The following is an 18,529-nucleotide window of genomic DNA, read 5'->3' on the forward strand; positions in this document are numbered from 1 at the left end:
TTGTGGATCAACGTAGTTATTACACCTTTTTTTATGAGACTGGGTTGGATGCTCACAGATTCTGCTTGGGTTTTCAAGACAGTAACACGGGGCTACAGGCTCCAATTCGCTGTCACTCCCCCCCTCACTTCTCGGGCATTCTGTATTCACAGACCCGGGGAGAGTCGGCCCATATTCTAGAGCAAGAGATTTTCTCGCTACTAGAAAAGAAGGCTATATCGATAATACACGCCGAACAGAGTCAGAGCGGCTTTTATTCCAAGTATTTCCTCGTTCCCAAACGGGGAGGGAACGGAATTCGGCCTATACTAGATTTGAGAGCTCTGAACAAATATCTCAAAAGATACAAATTCAGAATGCTCACTCACACATCTCTGTTGCGTCTCGTGCGCCAAAACGACTGGTTCACATCAGTCGACCTGAAATATGTATATATATATATTACCCACACAGGAAATATCTGAGGTTCGCCTTTCAGGGTGTCTGTTACGAGTACAGAGTACTTGCCTTCGGTCTGTCTCTCAGCCCGCGAGTGTTTGTACGGTGTACGGAAGCCGCGATAGCCCCGTTAAGACAACAGGGTATTCGCCTGGCAACTTATCTGGACGATTGGCTCCTTCTCGCACAGTCGGAGCAAGAGGCTATTACGCAGACGAATGTCCTCGTAAAACACCTGCTCGACCTGGGTTTCGTAATAAACACAGAAAAGAGCATGTTGTCTCCAGCCCAGACTGTACTCTTCCTGGGCCTACGCCTGAATTCGGTGTCCTTTACAGCCCGCTTGTCAGCAGAGAGAGTGAAAGCCTTCAGGGCTTGCCTCGCTCATTTCCAGCCACGTAAATATGTTCTCTTCAGGTCATGTCTGCGGTTGCTCGGGCTCATGGCGTCAGCCATTCTGGTGGTACAACTGGGACGCTTACACATGAGGGAGTTTCAGCGCTGGGTAGCTGCCCTCAGATTGGACCCCGCACGTCATGGCGCGTGGAGAGTGATGGTCACTATGAAATGCGTAATGGCACTGCGCCACTGGCTACACCCGACTTTTCTAGTACGGGGCGTGCCTATGGGTGCTGTCCTATCGCGGAAGGTGGTCACCACAGACGCATGTCTGACGGGTCGGGGGGTATATACGAAGGTCGACCTGTGAGGGGTCTCTGGAGCAGAGACCTCCAACGGTCACACATAAATTATCTGGAGCTTTTAGTGGTGTTCCTCACCCTGAAACGCTTTCTGCCTTTTCTCAGAGGACATCATGTCCTCGTGAGGACAGACAACACGACCACAATATCGTATATATAAACCGCTAAGGGGGTTTGCGTTCTCTCCAGTTAGCCTACTGTCTCAGGCGGGGGGGACGATCTTTCACCCACACCCAGAGCGCTTGGCACTATGGGCCTGGCCCGTGAGTGGTACAATCTGAATACAGTGGGGCTCCCTCAGAAGGTGATAAACACTATTCAGAGTGCAAGAGCTTCCTCCACCAGGTCTCTATGACTGTAAGTGGAGGGTGTTTGAGGAGTGGTGCCTTCAAAAAGGACACATCTCTTTTCAATGTCCTGTCGGGGTGATTTGATCATTTCTACAGGACTTAATTGATAAACACAGAGCTTTCTCTACGATCAAAGTGTACCTGGCTGCTATTGCTGCATGCCATGTGGGCTTTGAGGGAAAGACGGCTAGCCAACATCCTTTGGTCTGCCGTTTTATGAAAGGGGCTCGCAGGCTCCTCCCTGTTTACAGGTCACTGGTGCCCTTATGGGACTTGGCAGTGGTTTTAGATAGGCTCACTCGACCTCCATTTGAACCCCTGGAAGAAGCTGACATGAAACACCTGTCACTGAAGACAGTGCTGTTACTGGCTCTGGCATCTGCCAAGCGAGTCAGTGACATTCATGCGCTCTCTGTACATCCTTCATGCACTCAGTTTGCCCCGGGGAAAACGAGAGTGTTGCTGAAGCCCAACCCTGCCTTTATACCTAAGGTGGTTGGCTCATGTACCCCCATTGACATTGTGGCATTTCCTCCGCCGCTGTGTTCCTCTGAGGAACAGCGGCCGAATTTGCTGTGTCCAGTTCGTGCTTTACGCATCTATATGGACAGGTCAAAAGAGTTTCGTTGTAATGACCAACTCTTTATATCCTGGGCTAACCCTCAGAAGGGCAAGCCTGTTACCAGGCAACGGCTCTCCCACCGGATTGTGGAAGCGATTGCTCTGGCTTATACGAGTCAGGGTTTGCAGGCACCAACGGGCCTGCGTGCTCATTCTACTCGTGGACTGGCTACATCCTGGGCTTTGTTCAAGGGTGTTTCCATTCAAGACATTTGTGCAGCAACGAGTTGGTCCTCGCCGCTCACTTTTGTCCGCTTTTACAGGCTAGATGTCTCTGCTCCAAGTGTGGCCCGCGCAGTGCTGGGTCCCGTGTTGAGACAGAGTTCTACCTGTTAAGTTCTGGTTGTTTTGGTGATTTTAGAGATAAGCATGTCTAGCAATACGGAAGTTTCAATATCCCATAGTGAGACATCGAACGGAGTGTTATGAATGAGAACTATAGGTTACTTACGTAACCCCAGTTCTCAGAGTAACATGAAGTGAGATGTCTCACCAGACGGCCCTTCTTGCTAAGGCGAAGCGAGAAGAGGTGCTTATTTTGAATGACGCTGCGTCGTAGCGCAAGCTACTTAAAGGGTGGGTGGATTCCCTGACGTTGAGGTCAAGATCACCAGCCAGGGGAGTCTCAAAAAACCCACACACGAATGCACAGCGATCCGTGCACAGAAAGCGGTTTGTGTTTGCAGGTTCAGGGGTTTTAAACGGAAAACAAATATGTGAGGATCAAAAATACATATGTAAAACTTTTGTCTGTATTTGGATTTTATTTACATGTATATGAAACGGAACACATTTATGTGTGCATTGAAAAACACAAGTGTGGATCCGGAAATACAAGTGTGAATCCTTCTGTGTGCATGTGTGTATTATGAGACTGTTCTGAGCCCATACATTTGCGGCTCTGTGAGGCTGCAGGCACAGCACTGTTTTGAGCTGAATGCAACGTAATGCTCCAGTAACATTGCTAGTTAAAGGTCACCTATTAAGGGGTGGCTCCTTATTTTCATCTAAAGTAAAAGACAGAGAATCAGCACTTTTGGAACTGAAACAGAGGGGTTTATGGGATGCTACATTGCATGATCTGTTTGGTATTTGGAGCCAAACACTTCAGAGACATGTTTTGTATATATCTGAGACCTATAATAGCCTATATTGATGAAAAACAGTATAATAGAGGACCTTTAAGCATGGAATATTTAACAAGGCTGAATCTAAAATTACTACTTATTTTTCCACTTCATATATCATTCTAACTAACAAAATGAGTTTGGGGTGCTATATCCAATCCAATCCACTTTATTTATATAGCACAGTTTAAAAACAGAGGGTTTGCCAAAGTGCTTCACAATGAACATAACATTATAATAAAATATAATATTACACAAATAGATAAAAAGCACACATAAGAAAAGATAAAAAAGCACACATAAGAATACATACAAGGCACATAAAGGCTATGGACAGACAGTAAAAGCATACAAATAGGTAAGACATAGCTCAGACTGACTGGTAAGCGAGGGAAAAGAGGTGGGTTTTTAGGCGGGACTTAAAAACTTCAAGAGTGGGCGACAATTTAACCTGAGGGGGCAGGTCGTTCCAGAGCCTGGGGGCTACCGATGAGAACGCTCGGTCTCCCCTGGTCTTTTGTTTTGTTTTTGGGACTACAAGCAGCAGCTGATCAGCCGACCTCAAAGCCCTTGAGGGGGTGTACACCTGTAAGAGGTCGGAGATGTACTCTGGGGCCAGCCCATTAAGAGATTTAAAAACAAACAATAAAATCTTAAAATGGACTCTAAAATGGACAGGAAGCCAGTGGAGCGAAGCCAGAACTGGTGTGATGTGGTCAAACTTGCGGGTTCCTGTAAGCAGCCGCGCCGCAGCGTTTTGTACAAGCTGCAGGCGGGCCAGCGAAATCTTATTTAGGCCGGCATAAAGTGCATTACAATAATCTAAACGAGTTGAAACAAAGGCATGAATTACACGCTCAAAGTTTAAAAAGGATAAAACCAGTTTAATTTTGGACAGGAGCCTCAAGTCATAAAAACTGGATTTAACCACAGAGTTTATCTGTTTATCTAATTTAAAAGCACTGTCGATTTTGACACCCAGATTTGTGACCATGGGTTTTGCAAACTGTTGCAGGGAACCCAGGTCAATGGAAGAGACATCACCATTTGGTCCAAACACAATTACCTCCGTTTTGCTCTCATTTATATTTAAAAAGTGTAGCGCCATCCAGGCCTTTATGTCATTAAGACAGTCAACCAGGGGCATCAGAGAGCTAGTGTTTTTTCTTAGGGGTAGATATAATTGGGAGTCGTCCGCATAAAGGTGGTAGGAGACGCCATATTTTCTAAAAATCAGTCCAAGGGGGAGAAGGTATAAGGAAAATAAAATAGGCCCCAAAATAGAACCTTGGGGAACTCCACAGGATACGGGGGCAGAAGAGGATGTAAAGTCACCAAGCGTAACAGAGAAAGATCTCTTGGACAGATAGGACCTGAACCACTCTAAGGCAGTGCCCCTGATACCCACACAGTGCTCTAGACGAGAGATAAGGATGGAGTGGTCAATCGTATCAAAAGCAGCTGTGAGGTCTAAGAGCATAAGGATGGCAGAGTCACCAGAGTCTGTAGTGACCAGGAGGTCATTGAATACTCTTAGAAGGGCAGACTCAGTACTGTGAAGCGCTTTAAAACCGGATTGGAAAATATTGTGTGCATGTATAAAAGACTGCAGCTGTAAGAGTACGGTTTTCTCCAATATCTTTGAAATAAAAGGAAGCTTCGAGATGGGTCTGTAATTTGAGAAGACAGAAGTGTCCAGATTAGTTTTCTTTATCAGGGGTGCCACAACCGCTTGTTTGAAATAAACTGTCACAGAACCGGACTCTAGGCTGCTATTTATAATGTTATGGACATTAGTCAGGGAATAGGGGTCGATAACATATTTACTCTAATCCACACATGCCACAGGAAATCCCTGGGAATCTCCAAATTGCCTGGAGGCGGCTTTAGGCCCATAACTATTTATTTGAGGGGGAAATGTAATTATTCAAGGACGTATACAATGTTCCTCTTGTGGTTTTTTTTTATGTGTATAATTAGTCTTTTAGAGAACCATATCTATCAAATGATTGTTTTCAATTAAGTTTAATTAATGTGACGTTTTTGAGGGAAACTAATCCCCAAGTAAAACTGAGACAGATAATGAAGAAGTGTTAATGTGAAACATAAAGTATGACTGATCATGATCCCTGCAGGTAATGAAGCAGTGGGAGAGGAAGGTGCGCTCCGCCTCCAGCCTGGATGAGCTGCTGATGCTCGCAGACTTTCCTGACTGGAAGTTGTGGAAGTGTCGTCTGAGGCTGCAGCAGCCGGAGACCCTCTCTTCTCCACCTTCAGTGGGCTCACACCGCTCCACACGCTATGCTGCCGAATCTTACAGCCTGGAGATACTCAAAGGTCAGATATACAAACAGTAGGCTAAATGTACTCTGCATGTCTGTGTATGCGTGATTATGTTGTTATGAACAGTGTGTCTCTCCCATTTAGCCATTGATGAAGAGTGGCAGAGGACTCAGTGCATGCCAAGGGAAACATGTGTCGACGTGGCGAAGGAGCTTGACACCGATCCCTCGATGTTCTTCAAACCACCATGTGTGTCCGTCCACAGGTTTGTTTAACATCAAACCAGATGTAGAACTTTAACATTGTTCACCAAACCCAATGCTATGAGCTGCAGCGTTCCAACATTCAACAACTCTGACGTGAAAAGGACCTCTTAGTAGTCATTAATGATGAAACGACCAACATGAATTTGGTTGTATTTAACACATTTTGAAATAATGTCGATATTTGACTTTTACAAGGGATTGTATTACATTTTGAAAAATGCTGTTATTCACTATCTTGCTGAAAGTAAGATGATAAGATCAATGCATAAATATTAATCTAGCACCAGCCGCTTGTTAGCTTAGCATACTGTGGCATAAAGACTAGGAACAGGGGAAACCAGGATCGGTCCAAAGCAGGGGCGGATCTAGACAAATATTCATGGGGTGGCAAGAGGGTGGCAGGAGATTTTGAGCGGTGGCATCCCCTGACAGAAGTATATGCTGTAAATCGCAATCATATCAATTAATTAGGGGTGTAACGGTACACGTACCCGTACTGAAATTATTCGGTACGGGCCCTTCGGTTCGGTACACGTGTGTACCGAACGAATATAGCGTTAAACGTAAAAAAATTGAGAACATGAACAACTTTCTGGAAGTAATCTCAGGTATATATCATAGAGCGACCAAGTCATTTCATTGGACGAGAGGCATACTATGAGAGCTGGTCACAGGGATGCGTTCAAATGTAGTCAGTAATTTGAGGAACTGTCGAAATGGCGAACGCAGATAAAGTTGAGCTGAAAATCCTCCAGCATCATTGAAGTCTCCGGTTTGGGAACATTTTGATTTCGCAGTACAAGGATGACGAACAAAGACAGGTGGACCGAACCAAAGCTGTTTGTCGGTATTGTTCAACTAACATTGGTTACGCGGCTGGCAATACATCAAACTCATTTGAAAAGGCATCACCCGAATGTGAATATCACCGGTACCAAAAGAAAAAAGACTGAAGTGCAAACCCAACTCCCACTAGCATGTAAGCCTCCACCACTCGCAAAAAGTTCAGACCGAGCCAAAGCTATTACAAACGCCAAATATCCTTATGTTGCCATGTTAGCAAAGCGCTACCTGGCTGTGCTACCTCTGTCCCTAGAGAGGGTGTTCTCCACAGCAGGAGACATTGTTAGTGCCAGCAGATCTGCCATTTCAGCAAGCAATGTGGACAAGTTAATCTTTCTTTAAACAACATGAAAATACAATGACAAGCAAGTCCTAATGTCAAGCTGGCTGCTTAGGTACTAGTACAGTTCAAATACAGATTATTTCAGTTCATCGAAATGCTGCACCTTAATGTTTATTTTACTATATTTTGTATTTATTTGAATACATTAGTCACAGTTTAATAATAATAAAAAAAATGTTTTTAATGTTTTGTGATAATTGTTTCTGCTGTACCGAAAACGTACCGAACCGAACCGTGACCTAAAAACGAGGTACGTACCGAACCCAAATGTTTGTGAACCGTTACACCCCTACAGTGTTGTGCTAGTTACTGAAAACCAGTAACTAGTTACCATTACTAGTTACTTCATTTCAAAAGTAACTCAGTTACTTTACTAGTTAAAAAGTAACGCGTTACTGTGAAAAGTAACGTTTTGTTACTTACAAAAAGGGCTCCCATTAGTGCCCTTATAGCCTTCATTTCAGTACTGTTATTGCATTGGAGAATAATACAATCTGTTGATCAACTTGACATGCATTATATGCAATCTGGATTGCATCGATATTAGCTGGCTTTCCATTTTTGTATATTCTTTCTAGTAGTAGGTAGTTGGAAAAAGTTTTCCGTCCCATATGCCGTGTGCCGCCCGGACATGGTATCATGCTAACTAGCTCCCTGAAAGCGGGTGACTCCACTGTAGCAATAGCCTGCATGTGTTCTACAACATACCGTGCAATGGCTTTATCGACTTTTCCCTGGCTAGCAGTCCTTTGGTTAAAATCCAGCCGCTGTTGCTTAGGTGGAGGTGGAGTGGCGTCGGCTGATTCTCTGTGGTCTTAGCTACTAGCTTCGTCCCAGCATGTTGTTTTTGCAGATGTTTTAAGAGATTTGAATTACTGGTTTGGGCAGTAGATAGGATCTTTGACCCGCCAGGACACAACTTACATTTAACTAAAACGTTCTTTTCTTTGTGCTCGACAAAAGTGAAATAGTGAGAATATCTCCAGGTGGAGAAACTAGACTTGAGCTCCGCCGCCGCCATGATAGTCTTGTTAGTAAACAACACAAACATGCCCACAGCCCATCTCCGCATGTGACACAGGAAGTATCTAAGTACATTTACTCAAGTACTGTACTTAAGTACAGTTCTCATCTCTGTTCGCCTGGCTGTTGACTATATAAAAAAGCTAACACAGTAATTATTGTGGCACATCAGTAAAGCCTTACATATAAGGTGGCAGACGTAATTTAATGAATTTTAACTGAACAATAACTGAATGAGTTTGTCTCACTCTTAGACCAGCAGGGGTACCAAATATATACAGACTGCTGCAATAAGTACATTAATTAACTGTCTCATCGATGTTTGTCTGAATGAATATGATACTATTAACAATCATATTATTCCTATCAGCTGTATAAATAAATAATAAATAATAATAATAATAGATTTAATTTGTTAGCGTTTTTACAGGTGCTCAAAGACGCTTTACAGATATAGTGGAGAACTGTTATGATTCACATATTCATTTATTATTGAATAAACTATATTTATTTTTTGGAGGAGTTAATGATGAATGTTCATCAAGATGCTTGCTCACCCTCCTTCAAATTTAAAAAACAAGTAATTATATCATTATTGATATACAGTTACAACCTTGACTTTACATCAGAAAAAACAAACATTAAAGAAGTGACTAACTGCATCAGTTAGGGTTAAAAAACGTGTATTCAGCTAAAACATAAACATCGCTGCAGTTATTATCCAGTGGAAGGTCCTTACCTACTGGCCTAGTTAAATCAAAGTGGTTACTTTCTGTTGGCTGGGCAGTGTAGTTTTACACACCGTCTTATTTTACTTTTTCAGGACTTAAAATTGAAGAAAAAAATATATACACACATACAAGGTCATCATCTTAACAGTTTGTTATTCTCATCGAGTCATCCGTGAGCAGAGCATCAAGTTGGCATGTCTATTACAGCTAAATGCGGCGATTACTATCTTGTTCAGCAAAACGCCTCACAAACTTATTAAGATCAACAGCTGTAGTGCGTTTTGATTCAATGCTGAGTACAGCCAAACTTGACATTCTCTTCTCTGTCATTGTAGACCGCAAATATCTCATTCCTTCAGTGCTTGGGTCCGAAAGGCTTCTCGTTTTGCGCCGTCCCGTTCAAATGAATTCGCCAGCAATCATATTTCCACTCTCGTGCCAGGACCGGGGGAGGGGTTACATGACGTGCATCTTGTGCTGCATTCACTTGCACTCGGACATTAGAGACTTTCTCTCATAAATGTCCAATGAGCAACAACTTTTCTTTCAAAACAAAGATGCCAACTGGGGTGGCAGCTGGGATGGCAAGGCTATTGTTTAGGGTGGCAGTTGCCACCCCATGCCACCCCGGTAGATCCGCCCCTGGTCCAAAGGTAACAAACCTCACAGCAAATAAGTATATCTAAAGTACATCTTAAGCTATTAAATAAGGTACATTTAGTTTTCTGCTTAACCCATCAAAAAACTAAGGAATACACACCATATTGTATTTTTACAGGGCTTATGTTCTGGATGTTTCATTAGCAGATAGCAGCAAATCCACTCACCCTCTCAATGAGGTAGAGGGGATAACAAGAGTGTTTTTTCTACATATTAAACAAAGGAGTTATGGTATGTTAAGTGCGCTTTAGATGTACTCAAAGGATTTGGGTCCCTTTGGACAGAGCCAGACCAGCTGTTCCTCCCAGTAAACAATATTTTTGTTAAGCTAAGCAAAGTTACTATCCTTTATGTCAAGTGATGGATCGTACATTTATGTATTAGAAAGATTAATTTATTTCTGTATCCCTTTCAATAGATTCAATTTGGCATTTAACCAAATATGATATTGGAGAAAACTTAAAATTAACGGCACAGACCCCTCCGTTTCAACAATTTACTTGAATTTTCCCATGCATCACTTTAACCAGATGTTCTTTTTTCCTACTGACAGGTGTAATGGCTGCTGCAATCATGAGGGTGTCACCTGCAGGAACACAACTTATGAATATGTGAATAAAACTGTGAGTGACAAAGCCTTAGATAATAAATGTCCTTTTTACCTGTTTGGTTTACCTTTCTCCAAGGGTTTAAGTATTCCAACATTATAACATATTTTCTGTGTTGTGCATTTCAGGTCCTTAGTGTTATTCCATTGAAGTTTGTACCTGAGCCTGTGCTAATAAAAGTAGCTAATCATACAGAGTGCAGGTGCATGGAGCCCGCCATAATACGTCGTAATGCTCAACCTCACAGGAGCAGTGGGTGAGTCATCTTGTTTCTCACCAGAATCTGATGTGATTTCATTTTATTCTGTTCTAATGCATCTGGTCAATTGGCAGCTGCTCTCCGATGAGCCAGCTGTCGGAGGCAGAAGACTCCAGAAGACTTTGTGCCAGTGGCTTGATTTGGGATTGTTCAAGTGACAGATGCATACCTTACCCTTCCAGTACACCAGGTGTGTGTGTGTGTGTGTGTGTGTGTGTGTGTGTGTGTGTGCTGTGTGTGTGTGTGTGTGTGTGTGTGTGTGTGTGTGTGTGTGTGTGTGTGTGTGTGTGTGTGTGTGTGTGTGTGTGTGTGTGGTGGGTGTGTGTGTGTGTGTGATCTTCCCGTCAGTTGTATTTTGTGTTTCTAATACCATTTTAAACTAAGACGGTGAATATGGCAAACATAGTTTCTGCTTCTGCATGTCGTCTTTGTTAGCATGTTAGCATGCTGATATTAGCAGTAAGCTCAAACATTTCATTATGCAAAGAACACTTGTCATCATGGCCAAGAACATTTATTTCACACTATTTAAAAAATCAACATGCTAAGATTAGGATAGAAAAGCGATTGCTTGTTTATAACTCTAATGTGCCATTATGACCTCCTGCACAGAGCTTCCACTCAGTGCCTGGATGCCCGACTGTGAGATAGACGTGGAGCGCTGTGACTGTCTTCCTAGACCTGAACCAACTCTGCAGCCAGGACCCATCCAACGCTGTCAGATCAACTCCTCCATCTGTGCCAGCAGGCATCGACATTTTGACCAAGCCTCCTGCAGGTATTCCTGGGGAAGATATGTACAAAACTGTGTTTTTTTTGCAAATACGTAGGGTGAGTTGCCCTAATGTGGGACACGCCCTAATGTGGGACACCTAAGCTCAAATGGGTGTAGGTCTTCCGCAAACAAATGAGAGTCAATGAAACTACGGGTTAACACCATGGATGTATAATAAGAACTGGATACAGCGTGGGAGGCGGGGCCTCATTCATTCCTATGAGAGCTGCTCATTAGCGCATGATGATAAAATGGCCCACCTTTTGAGAGAGTGAAATGTCACAGATTACCCAGCATGCCTGAGAAGTACCCGTATGTGCGCTCATAGAGCATGCGCAACTTTAACCAAAATGCTCGTTCACATCAAGCACGTCAATTTGCGTACACGTAACAGCACCGCGCGTTCATGACAGCATGGTAATGGATTGTTGTTATCATGGATTTGATATGAACGAGGCGGCAGTTAGCAGCTAGCGGCTAGCTAGTAATTATTCTAATGTACACATAAATCGTTATGTACTTATATTACGCTGTAACAGGATCTAGTGATATCCAACAGAGCTTCATTTAGTATGAAATAATTATTGCACTGTATATATATTTTTATATAGGCCTACAGTGCAATAAGCTTCTTAGTGCAATACGAAGCTACAGGGACGTTAATAATGTCGGTAATATTAACTTTATTTAATACAACATTTACGGTACAAGATTTAATCATACAGCCCATGTAGTATGATAATGAATTACAGCAAACATGTGCAATATATCCATTATTACAGCTCCGTGGGATGGCAGTAAGACGATATGGATCCGTTCTTATTGTGCATCCATGGGTAAAGATAAACGCAACTCACATTGGTTTCTCATACAGCATCTCTGTAAACTACGTGTATTCACTGAATTTCACTCTCTGCCTTTAACGGCTCGTTGTAGCTCCAATAGCTTCAGCCCCCACCCTCCCTGTGAGCACAGTGTGCTCTGATTGGTCGGGACACGTAACATGAACGTGCCGGGCGGCGCGGTCCCGTGGGCTAGATGCGCGTTCATAATGCAGAGGGAAATAACTCTCAGAATAACGTTATTAGCACATTATTACAACTTGAGGAATGAATGTTTTTAATAAGGGCTATACAAGTGTTCATACTGGGTAGTTTATTTAGTTTAAAAAAAATTATCCAACGAGTTACAGACCACTCTTTCCCCATGTAAGTCAATGGGAAAAAGTGTTTCCGGGCCTGGCAACCAAACGGAAGTGTAGTACCGCCGTTTGGCCAGCACGAATATTTTCATCTGAGTCCGGCGCACTTCCTGGGGGCTTGGTTAACACAAGCTGTGATGTCATGCGATCAAAATCACATGACTTCTCAAATGTCCAATCACAGATGAGGGTGGAAAAACCTTTAAACAGGAAGTACCATGTGTGAAGACCACCCAAAGGTCAATGACATAGTGTTTTGACAAATGTAATGTTAAGGTTTTAAATTTCGTATAAATAAAACAAAAGACCTCATGAAAGAAAAACTAAGAAGTGAGAATACCCGGCCCGGAGGAAGCCCGGGGTCCCCTTCTGGAGCCAGGCCCAGAAGGAGGACTCGTCGGCGAGCGTCTGGTGGCCGGGCTTGCCACGGAGCCCGGCCGGGCCCAGCCCGAAAAGGCAACGTGGGCAACACCTCCGCTTCTCCGTCCGGCGGGCCCACCACCTACGGGAAACATCGATGGGGTCGGGTGCGCTGCCAGAAGGGTGGCAGTGAAAGCGGAGGGTCTCGACGGACCAGACCCGGGCGACAGAAGCTGGCTTTGGGGACGTGGAACGTCACCTCTCTGGGGGGGAAGGAGCCGGAGCTTGTGCGGGAGGTGGAGCGTTACCAGTTGGATCTGGTTGGGCTCACCTCTACGCACAGCGTCGGCTCTGGAACCTTACTTCTGGATAGGGGTTGGACTCTATTCTTCTCCGGAGTTGCTCAAGGTGTGAGGCGCCGGGCGGGTGTGGGGATACTCACAAGTCCCCGGTTAGGTGCTTCGTTGTTGGAGTTTACCCCAGTGGTTATGGGGGGGAAAACTCTGACTGTTGTGTGTGCTTATGCACCCAACAGCAGTTCAGAGTATACGGCCTTCTTGGAGACCCTGGAAAGAGTCCTGTATGGGGCTCCTGAAGGGGACTCTTTAATCTTGCTGGGAGACTTCAACGCACATGTGGGCAATGATGGAGACACTTGGAGGGGCGTGATTGGGAGGAACGGCCCCCCTGATCTGAACCGGAGTGGTGGTTTGTTACTGGACTTCTCTGCTAGTCATGGATTGGCCATAACAAACACCATGTTCGAACATAAGGATGCTCATAAGTGTACGTGGTACCAGAGCACCCTAGGCAGAAGGTCCATGATCGATTTCGTTATCGTATCATCGGACCTGAGGCCGTATGTTTTGGACACTCGGGTAAAGAGAGGGGCGGAGTTGTCAACTGATCACCATCTGGTGGTGAGTTGGGTCGAGTGGCGGGGGAAGCCTCTGGATAGACCTGGTAAGCCCAAACGTGTAGTTCGGGTGAACTGGGAACGTCTGGAGGAGGCCCAAGTTCAGGAGGCCTTCAACTCACACCTCCGGCGGAGCTTTTCGGGCATTCCTGTGGAGGTTGGGGACATTGAACCAGAGTGGTCGGTGTTCAAAGCCTCTATTGCCGAAGCCGCGGCGGGGAGCTGTGGTCTCAAGGTCCTAGGTGCCTCAAGGGGCGGTAACCCTCGAACCTCCTGGTGGACACCGGTGGTCAGGGAAGCCGTCCGACTGAAGAAGGAGGCCTTCAGGGATTTGTTATCCCGGGGGACTCCCGAGGCAGTTGCAAGGTACCGACAGGCCCGAAGGGCAGCAGCCTCATCCGTGGCCGAGGCAAAGCAGCGGGTGTGGGAGAAGTTCGGAGAAGACATGGAGAAGGACTTTCGGGCGGCACCAAAGTTGTTCTGGAAAACTGTCCGACACCTCAGGAGGGGGAAGCAGGGAACCATCCAAGCTGTGTACAGTAAGGATGGGACGTTGTTGACCTCAACTGATGGAGTGTTAGGGCGTTGGAAGGAACACTTTGAGGAACTCCTGAACCCGACAACTCCGCCCTCTATGTTAGAGGCAGAGCTGGAGTATGACGGGGGATCAACACCAATCTCCCGGGGGGAGGTCACTGAGGTCGTCAAACAACTCCACAGTGGCAAAGCCCCGGGGGTGGATGAGATCCGCCCGGAAATGCTGAAGGCTCTAGGTGTTGAGGGACTGTCATGGTTGACACGTCTCATCAACGTTGCGTGGAAGTCGGAAACAGTACCGAAGGAGTGGCAGACCGGGGTGGTGGTCCCCCTTTTTAAAAAGGGGGATCAGAGGGTGTGTGCCAATTACAGAGGCATCACACTACTCAGCCTCCCCGGGAAAGTTTACTCTAAGGTACTCGAAAGGAGGGTCAGGCCGATTGTCGAACCTCAGATTGAGGAGGAACAATGCGGATTCCGTCCTGGTCGTGGAACGACGGATCAGCTTTTTACTCTCGCAAGGATCCTGGAGGGGGCCTGGGAATACGCTTATCCGGTCTACATGTGTTTTGTAGACTTGGAGAAGGCGTATGACCGAGTTCCCAGGGAGTTACTGTGGGAGGTGCTGCGGGAGTATGGGGTGAGGGGGTCTCTACTCAGGGCCATCCAATCTCTGTACTCCCAAAGCGAGAGCTGTGTCCGGGTCCTCGGCAGTAAGTCGGACCCATTTCCGGTGAGGGTTGGCCTCCGCCAGGGCTGCGCTTTGTCACCAATCCTGTTTGTAATATACATGGATCGGATTTCGAGGCGTAGTCATGGGGGAGGGGGTCTGCAGTTCGGTGGACTAAGGATTGCACCACTGCTTTTTGCAGATGATGTGGTTCTAATGGCTTCATCGGTCTGCGACCTTCAGCACTCACTGGATCGGTTCGCAACCGAGTGTGAAGCGGCTGGGATGAGGATCAGCACCTCCAAATCTGAGGCCATGGTTCTCAGCAGGAAACCGATGGACTGTCCACTTCAAGTAGGGAATGAGTCCTTACCCCAAGTGAAGGAGTTCAAGTATCTCGGGGTCTTGTTCTCGAGTGAGGGAACAATGGAGCGTGAGATGGGCCGGAGAATCGGAGCAGCGGGAGCGGTACTGCAGTCGCTTTACCGCACCGTTGTGATGAAAAGGGAGCTGAGCCAGAAGGCAAAGCTCTCTGTTTTCGTTCCTACCCTCACCTATGGTCATGAAGGATGGGTCATGACCGAAAGAACGAGATCGCGGATACAAGCGGCCGAGATGGGTTTTCTCCGCAGGGTGGCTGGTGTCTCCCTTAGGGATAAGGTGAGAAGTTCGGTCATCAGGGAGGGACTCAGAGTTGAGCCGCTCCTCCTTCGCGTCGAAAGGAGCCAGTTGAGGTGGTTCGGGCACCTAGTTAGGATGCCACCTGGGCGCCTCCCTAGGGAGGTGTTCCAGGCACGTCCAGCTGGGAAGAGACCAAGGGGTAGACCTAGGACCAGGTGGAGGGATTATATCTCTTCGCTGGCCTGGGAGCGCCTTGGGATCCCCCAGTCAGAGCTGGTTGATGTCGCCAGGGAAAAGAAAGTTTGGGGCTCTCTGCTGGAACTGCTACCCCCGCGACCCGACCACGGATAAGCGGAAGAAGATGGATGGATGGATGGATAAATAAAACAATCTTGCAAATTTTTATCAGGATGTGTTTATGATATGTTTGTTCATCAGAACATATTATAATATGGTGTAAATATACTCTATATTTTTTATTTCAATCAAATGTTCCATCGTCCCACTTTAGGAAACATGTTTCGCAAAGTGGGACAGTATGATTTGCCTAATGTGGGACAGGTCTAAAAGGGGCATGGATTGTGCAAGAGCAATGGTTATTTACAGGGTTTTAGTCTTCTAATGCATTATTTTAGATATTTAAGGTGAAGGGCAAATCATATTAAATAATTGGGGGTGGCTGCATCTCTGTTAAAATGGTATGACAAAGTCAGGGATAATGTTAGGGATTAATGTCTGAGTTTAAGAGATGGCAATTAATTTAAGCCCAAATATTCATAGTAATTTAATAAATCCTTCCAACACACATTGTAAAAAATAGCCTAAGTTAATAAATCATTCCAATATGTGCTATAGGTCAGTAAAAAAAAAAAAAACACAGTGTAAAAGGGGAGTGATTAGTCGAATATGCATAAATAAAAAAGAAAGAATGCAGACTAGGTAAGATAAAGATAGGAGAGAGGAGTTTATCAAATATGTGTTATTGGTTGTGAGCATATTCTAATGGTTTTTGGATTATTGAAATATATACAGTTCTGTTTCATATGAGTGTTGAGAGCTGTATCCATAAATCTCTTAATTTTGCCCTCAAAGTGCACCAGATTGATGCATTTAACTTCAATTTAAAGAAAAACATCTTCTGTTGTAAAAAATAATAACATTATAAATAGTAACATAGCTGAACATGGTATTGCACATTTAGCTTTGAGTGTTACTGACCTGAGATGTTTTTATTACATGAATTAAGGTGACTGAGGCTTTTTAACATATACTTTTCAGTGTCCCACATTTTGCACAGAACTGTCCCACATTAGGAAATGCAGATTGTCTGAGACAACTTGGCACTAAGAGTACTTATATGTCTACCATTTCTTTTATGAGTGTAATATCTGCATTTTCTCTTTTGGTTTGATTAGGACACATCCTGGGGATTTCAGAATGGTACTTGGTGTCGATTTATTGTATCGGCTTCATATCGCAAAATATTCCCGAAGTCTGAAATGCAAAAAATGTCCCACATTAGGGCAATTCACCCTAGGTATCTCGAGTGCAACCAACCTGCAAACTATAAAACAATAAGAGAGGATTCAAAAAATAAAATAAAAATCTGAGTTCCCAGGAGACATTGAAATGGACTGATAAACAAAGTGTTCTTAAACTCATGCAGAGTCCAGGTTCATCTGGTGTTTCATTGTTTGTGAATTCATCCATACTTTATTCTAAATAAACCCTCTTTTATTCACAGATGCAAATGGCCCAAGTAGAAGTCCAGTTGGGAATTGAAATGACGACAACCTGCTCACGAAGGAAGTTCGGAGGCAGAGAAAAAAGGCTCATAATTTATTTACTGTCCTATTTATGCTGATCACTAATTAAGAAGATATTAACTGATACGACCATGTTAACTGATTTTTTAACATGCTTACCTTATGTTTCAATCAATGTCTAAATTGTATGATTTGTATATTTGTTCATCCTGCACTGAATATGTAGTTTATATTAAAGATTATTTTTATAATTTTAATCTGTGATGGATTTGTGAATTACTTCTAATGTATGAATTACTACTAACAGCTAACTTCAGAGAGGATATCCCACTGATTGTTGATCTTCATATATTAATTTCCAGTTGTTCAAAATATCTGAGTGTTTAATTTATTATAAATACACCGGCATTCGGACGCTTCCTAAAGGTATAGGGGGATGGCACCAAAAGGGATTTATTCGCTAAGAAACCTGTGACTTAGACAATGCAATCAATAATAAAGGCGGAAAAGCAAGACATGGCATGCTTTAAAACAGCATCCACATGTGCTACTGTATGCTGATCAACACAGACTTAAGGCTGTAACTCCTGAACAATACATATGTGTTTTTCCTTGATTTAGATTGCATACATCTGTATTATATTTGATAATAAATAACGTTTCCCTTTTTGATCAATGTCAAAAAGCCATAATGAAATCTTCTTTTATTCCCTTGTGTGAAACTATGAAAGATATTTTTGCATACCATTTTTTATATAATATTTACATGCAGGTTTGCGGTTTTAAGATCTTGAGATCAGGAGTTTTTATTTATTTATGCAAGATGGAGCCAGAGGAGTTGATATTGATTGAAGACCTGCTGCAGCTTTTTTAAAGGCTGAGTAAACTGTCAATAAAGCTTCTGATAAAACAGGTGCGTCATCTGTAAAATGGGACTTAATTACTGTTGTTGCTTGGAGAATGTATTGATTTACATTCTGGTATTCCTGTAACCACCGACAGTGACGCTGATCTGGGGAAGGTTGGCAAAGTAATTGTGCATTGGAACAAAGCACAATGCCTTTTGTCGTACAAGCTTATCTGCTTCACTATATGTAATGATTATAATGTTAAACATCAAAGTGTACCATATATGTCATCCCTATGAGGGACCCATCATAAAAATGGTTAGATAACATAATGTTGAAATGTTATTATGTGTCAGTACTCCAGAGGGACATTGTAAAGGTGATAGTCATTGTGAAAGCTCTTTTCTTTGGGAGGGAGATTGCTCTAACAGCACCTTTATGCTATAACAGCACCTTTATATCTACCCTCCAGTTGGAAACAGCCCCAATTGGTCTTCTTGCCATTCAGGCTGTTACTTGAGTCAGAATAAAAAGTGTGAAGATAAAGGGCAGAAATAACACTGATTTATCCTCATGGGCTAG

General features: G+C 44.0%; 1 protein-coding gene across 1 annotated transcript in view; it reads left to right on the plus strand.

Annotated features, from left to right (window-relative positions):
- The window catches only part of vegfd (vascular endothelial growth factor D), a 34,872-nt gene extending 16,887 nt beyond the window's left edge, over positions 1 to 17,985 (plus strand). Inside the window, exons 2-8 of the mRNA XM_034221278.1 lie at positions 5,373 to 5,574; positions 5,665 to 5,785; positions 9,940 to 10,009; positions 10,123 to 10,250; positions 10,328 to 10,443; positions 10,866 to 11,031; positions 17,078 to 17,985. Coding sequence (XP_034077169.1) covers positions 5,373 to 5,574; positions 5,665 to 5,785; positions 9,940 to 10,009; positions 10,123 to 10,250; positions 10,328 to 10,443; positions 10,866 to 11,031; positions 17,078 to 17,096 — 822 coding nt within the window. The 3' untranslated portion in view covers positions 17,097 to 17,985. The remainder of the gene's footprint in view (positions 1 to 5,372; positions 5,575 to 5,664; positions 5,786 to 9,939; positions 10,010 to 10,122; positions 10,251 to 10,327; positions 10,444 to 10,865; positions 11,032 to 17,077) is intronic.
- The last annotated feature ends 544 nt before the right edge of the window (positions 17,986 to 18,529 follow it).

The sequence above is a fragment of the Gymnodraco acuticeps genome, unplaced genomic scaffold, assembly GCF_902827175.1.
Source record: "Gymnodraco acuticeps unplaced genomic scaffold, fGymAcu1.1, whole genome shotgun sequence".
In the NCBI taxonomy this organism is placed as follows: domain Eukaryota; kingdom Metazoa; phylum Chordata; class Actinopteri; order Perciformes; family Bathydraconidae; genus Gymnodraco; species Gymnodraco acuticeps.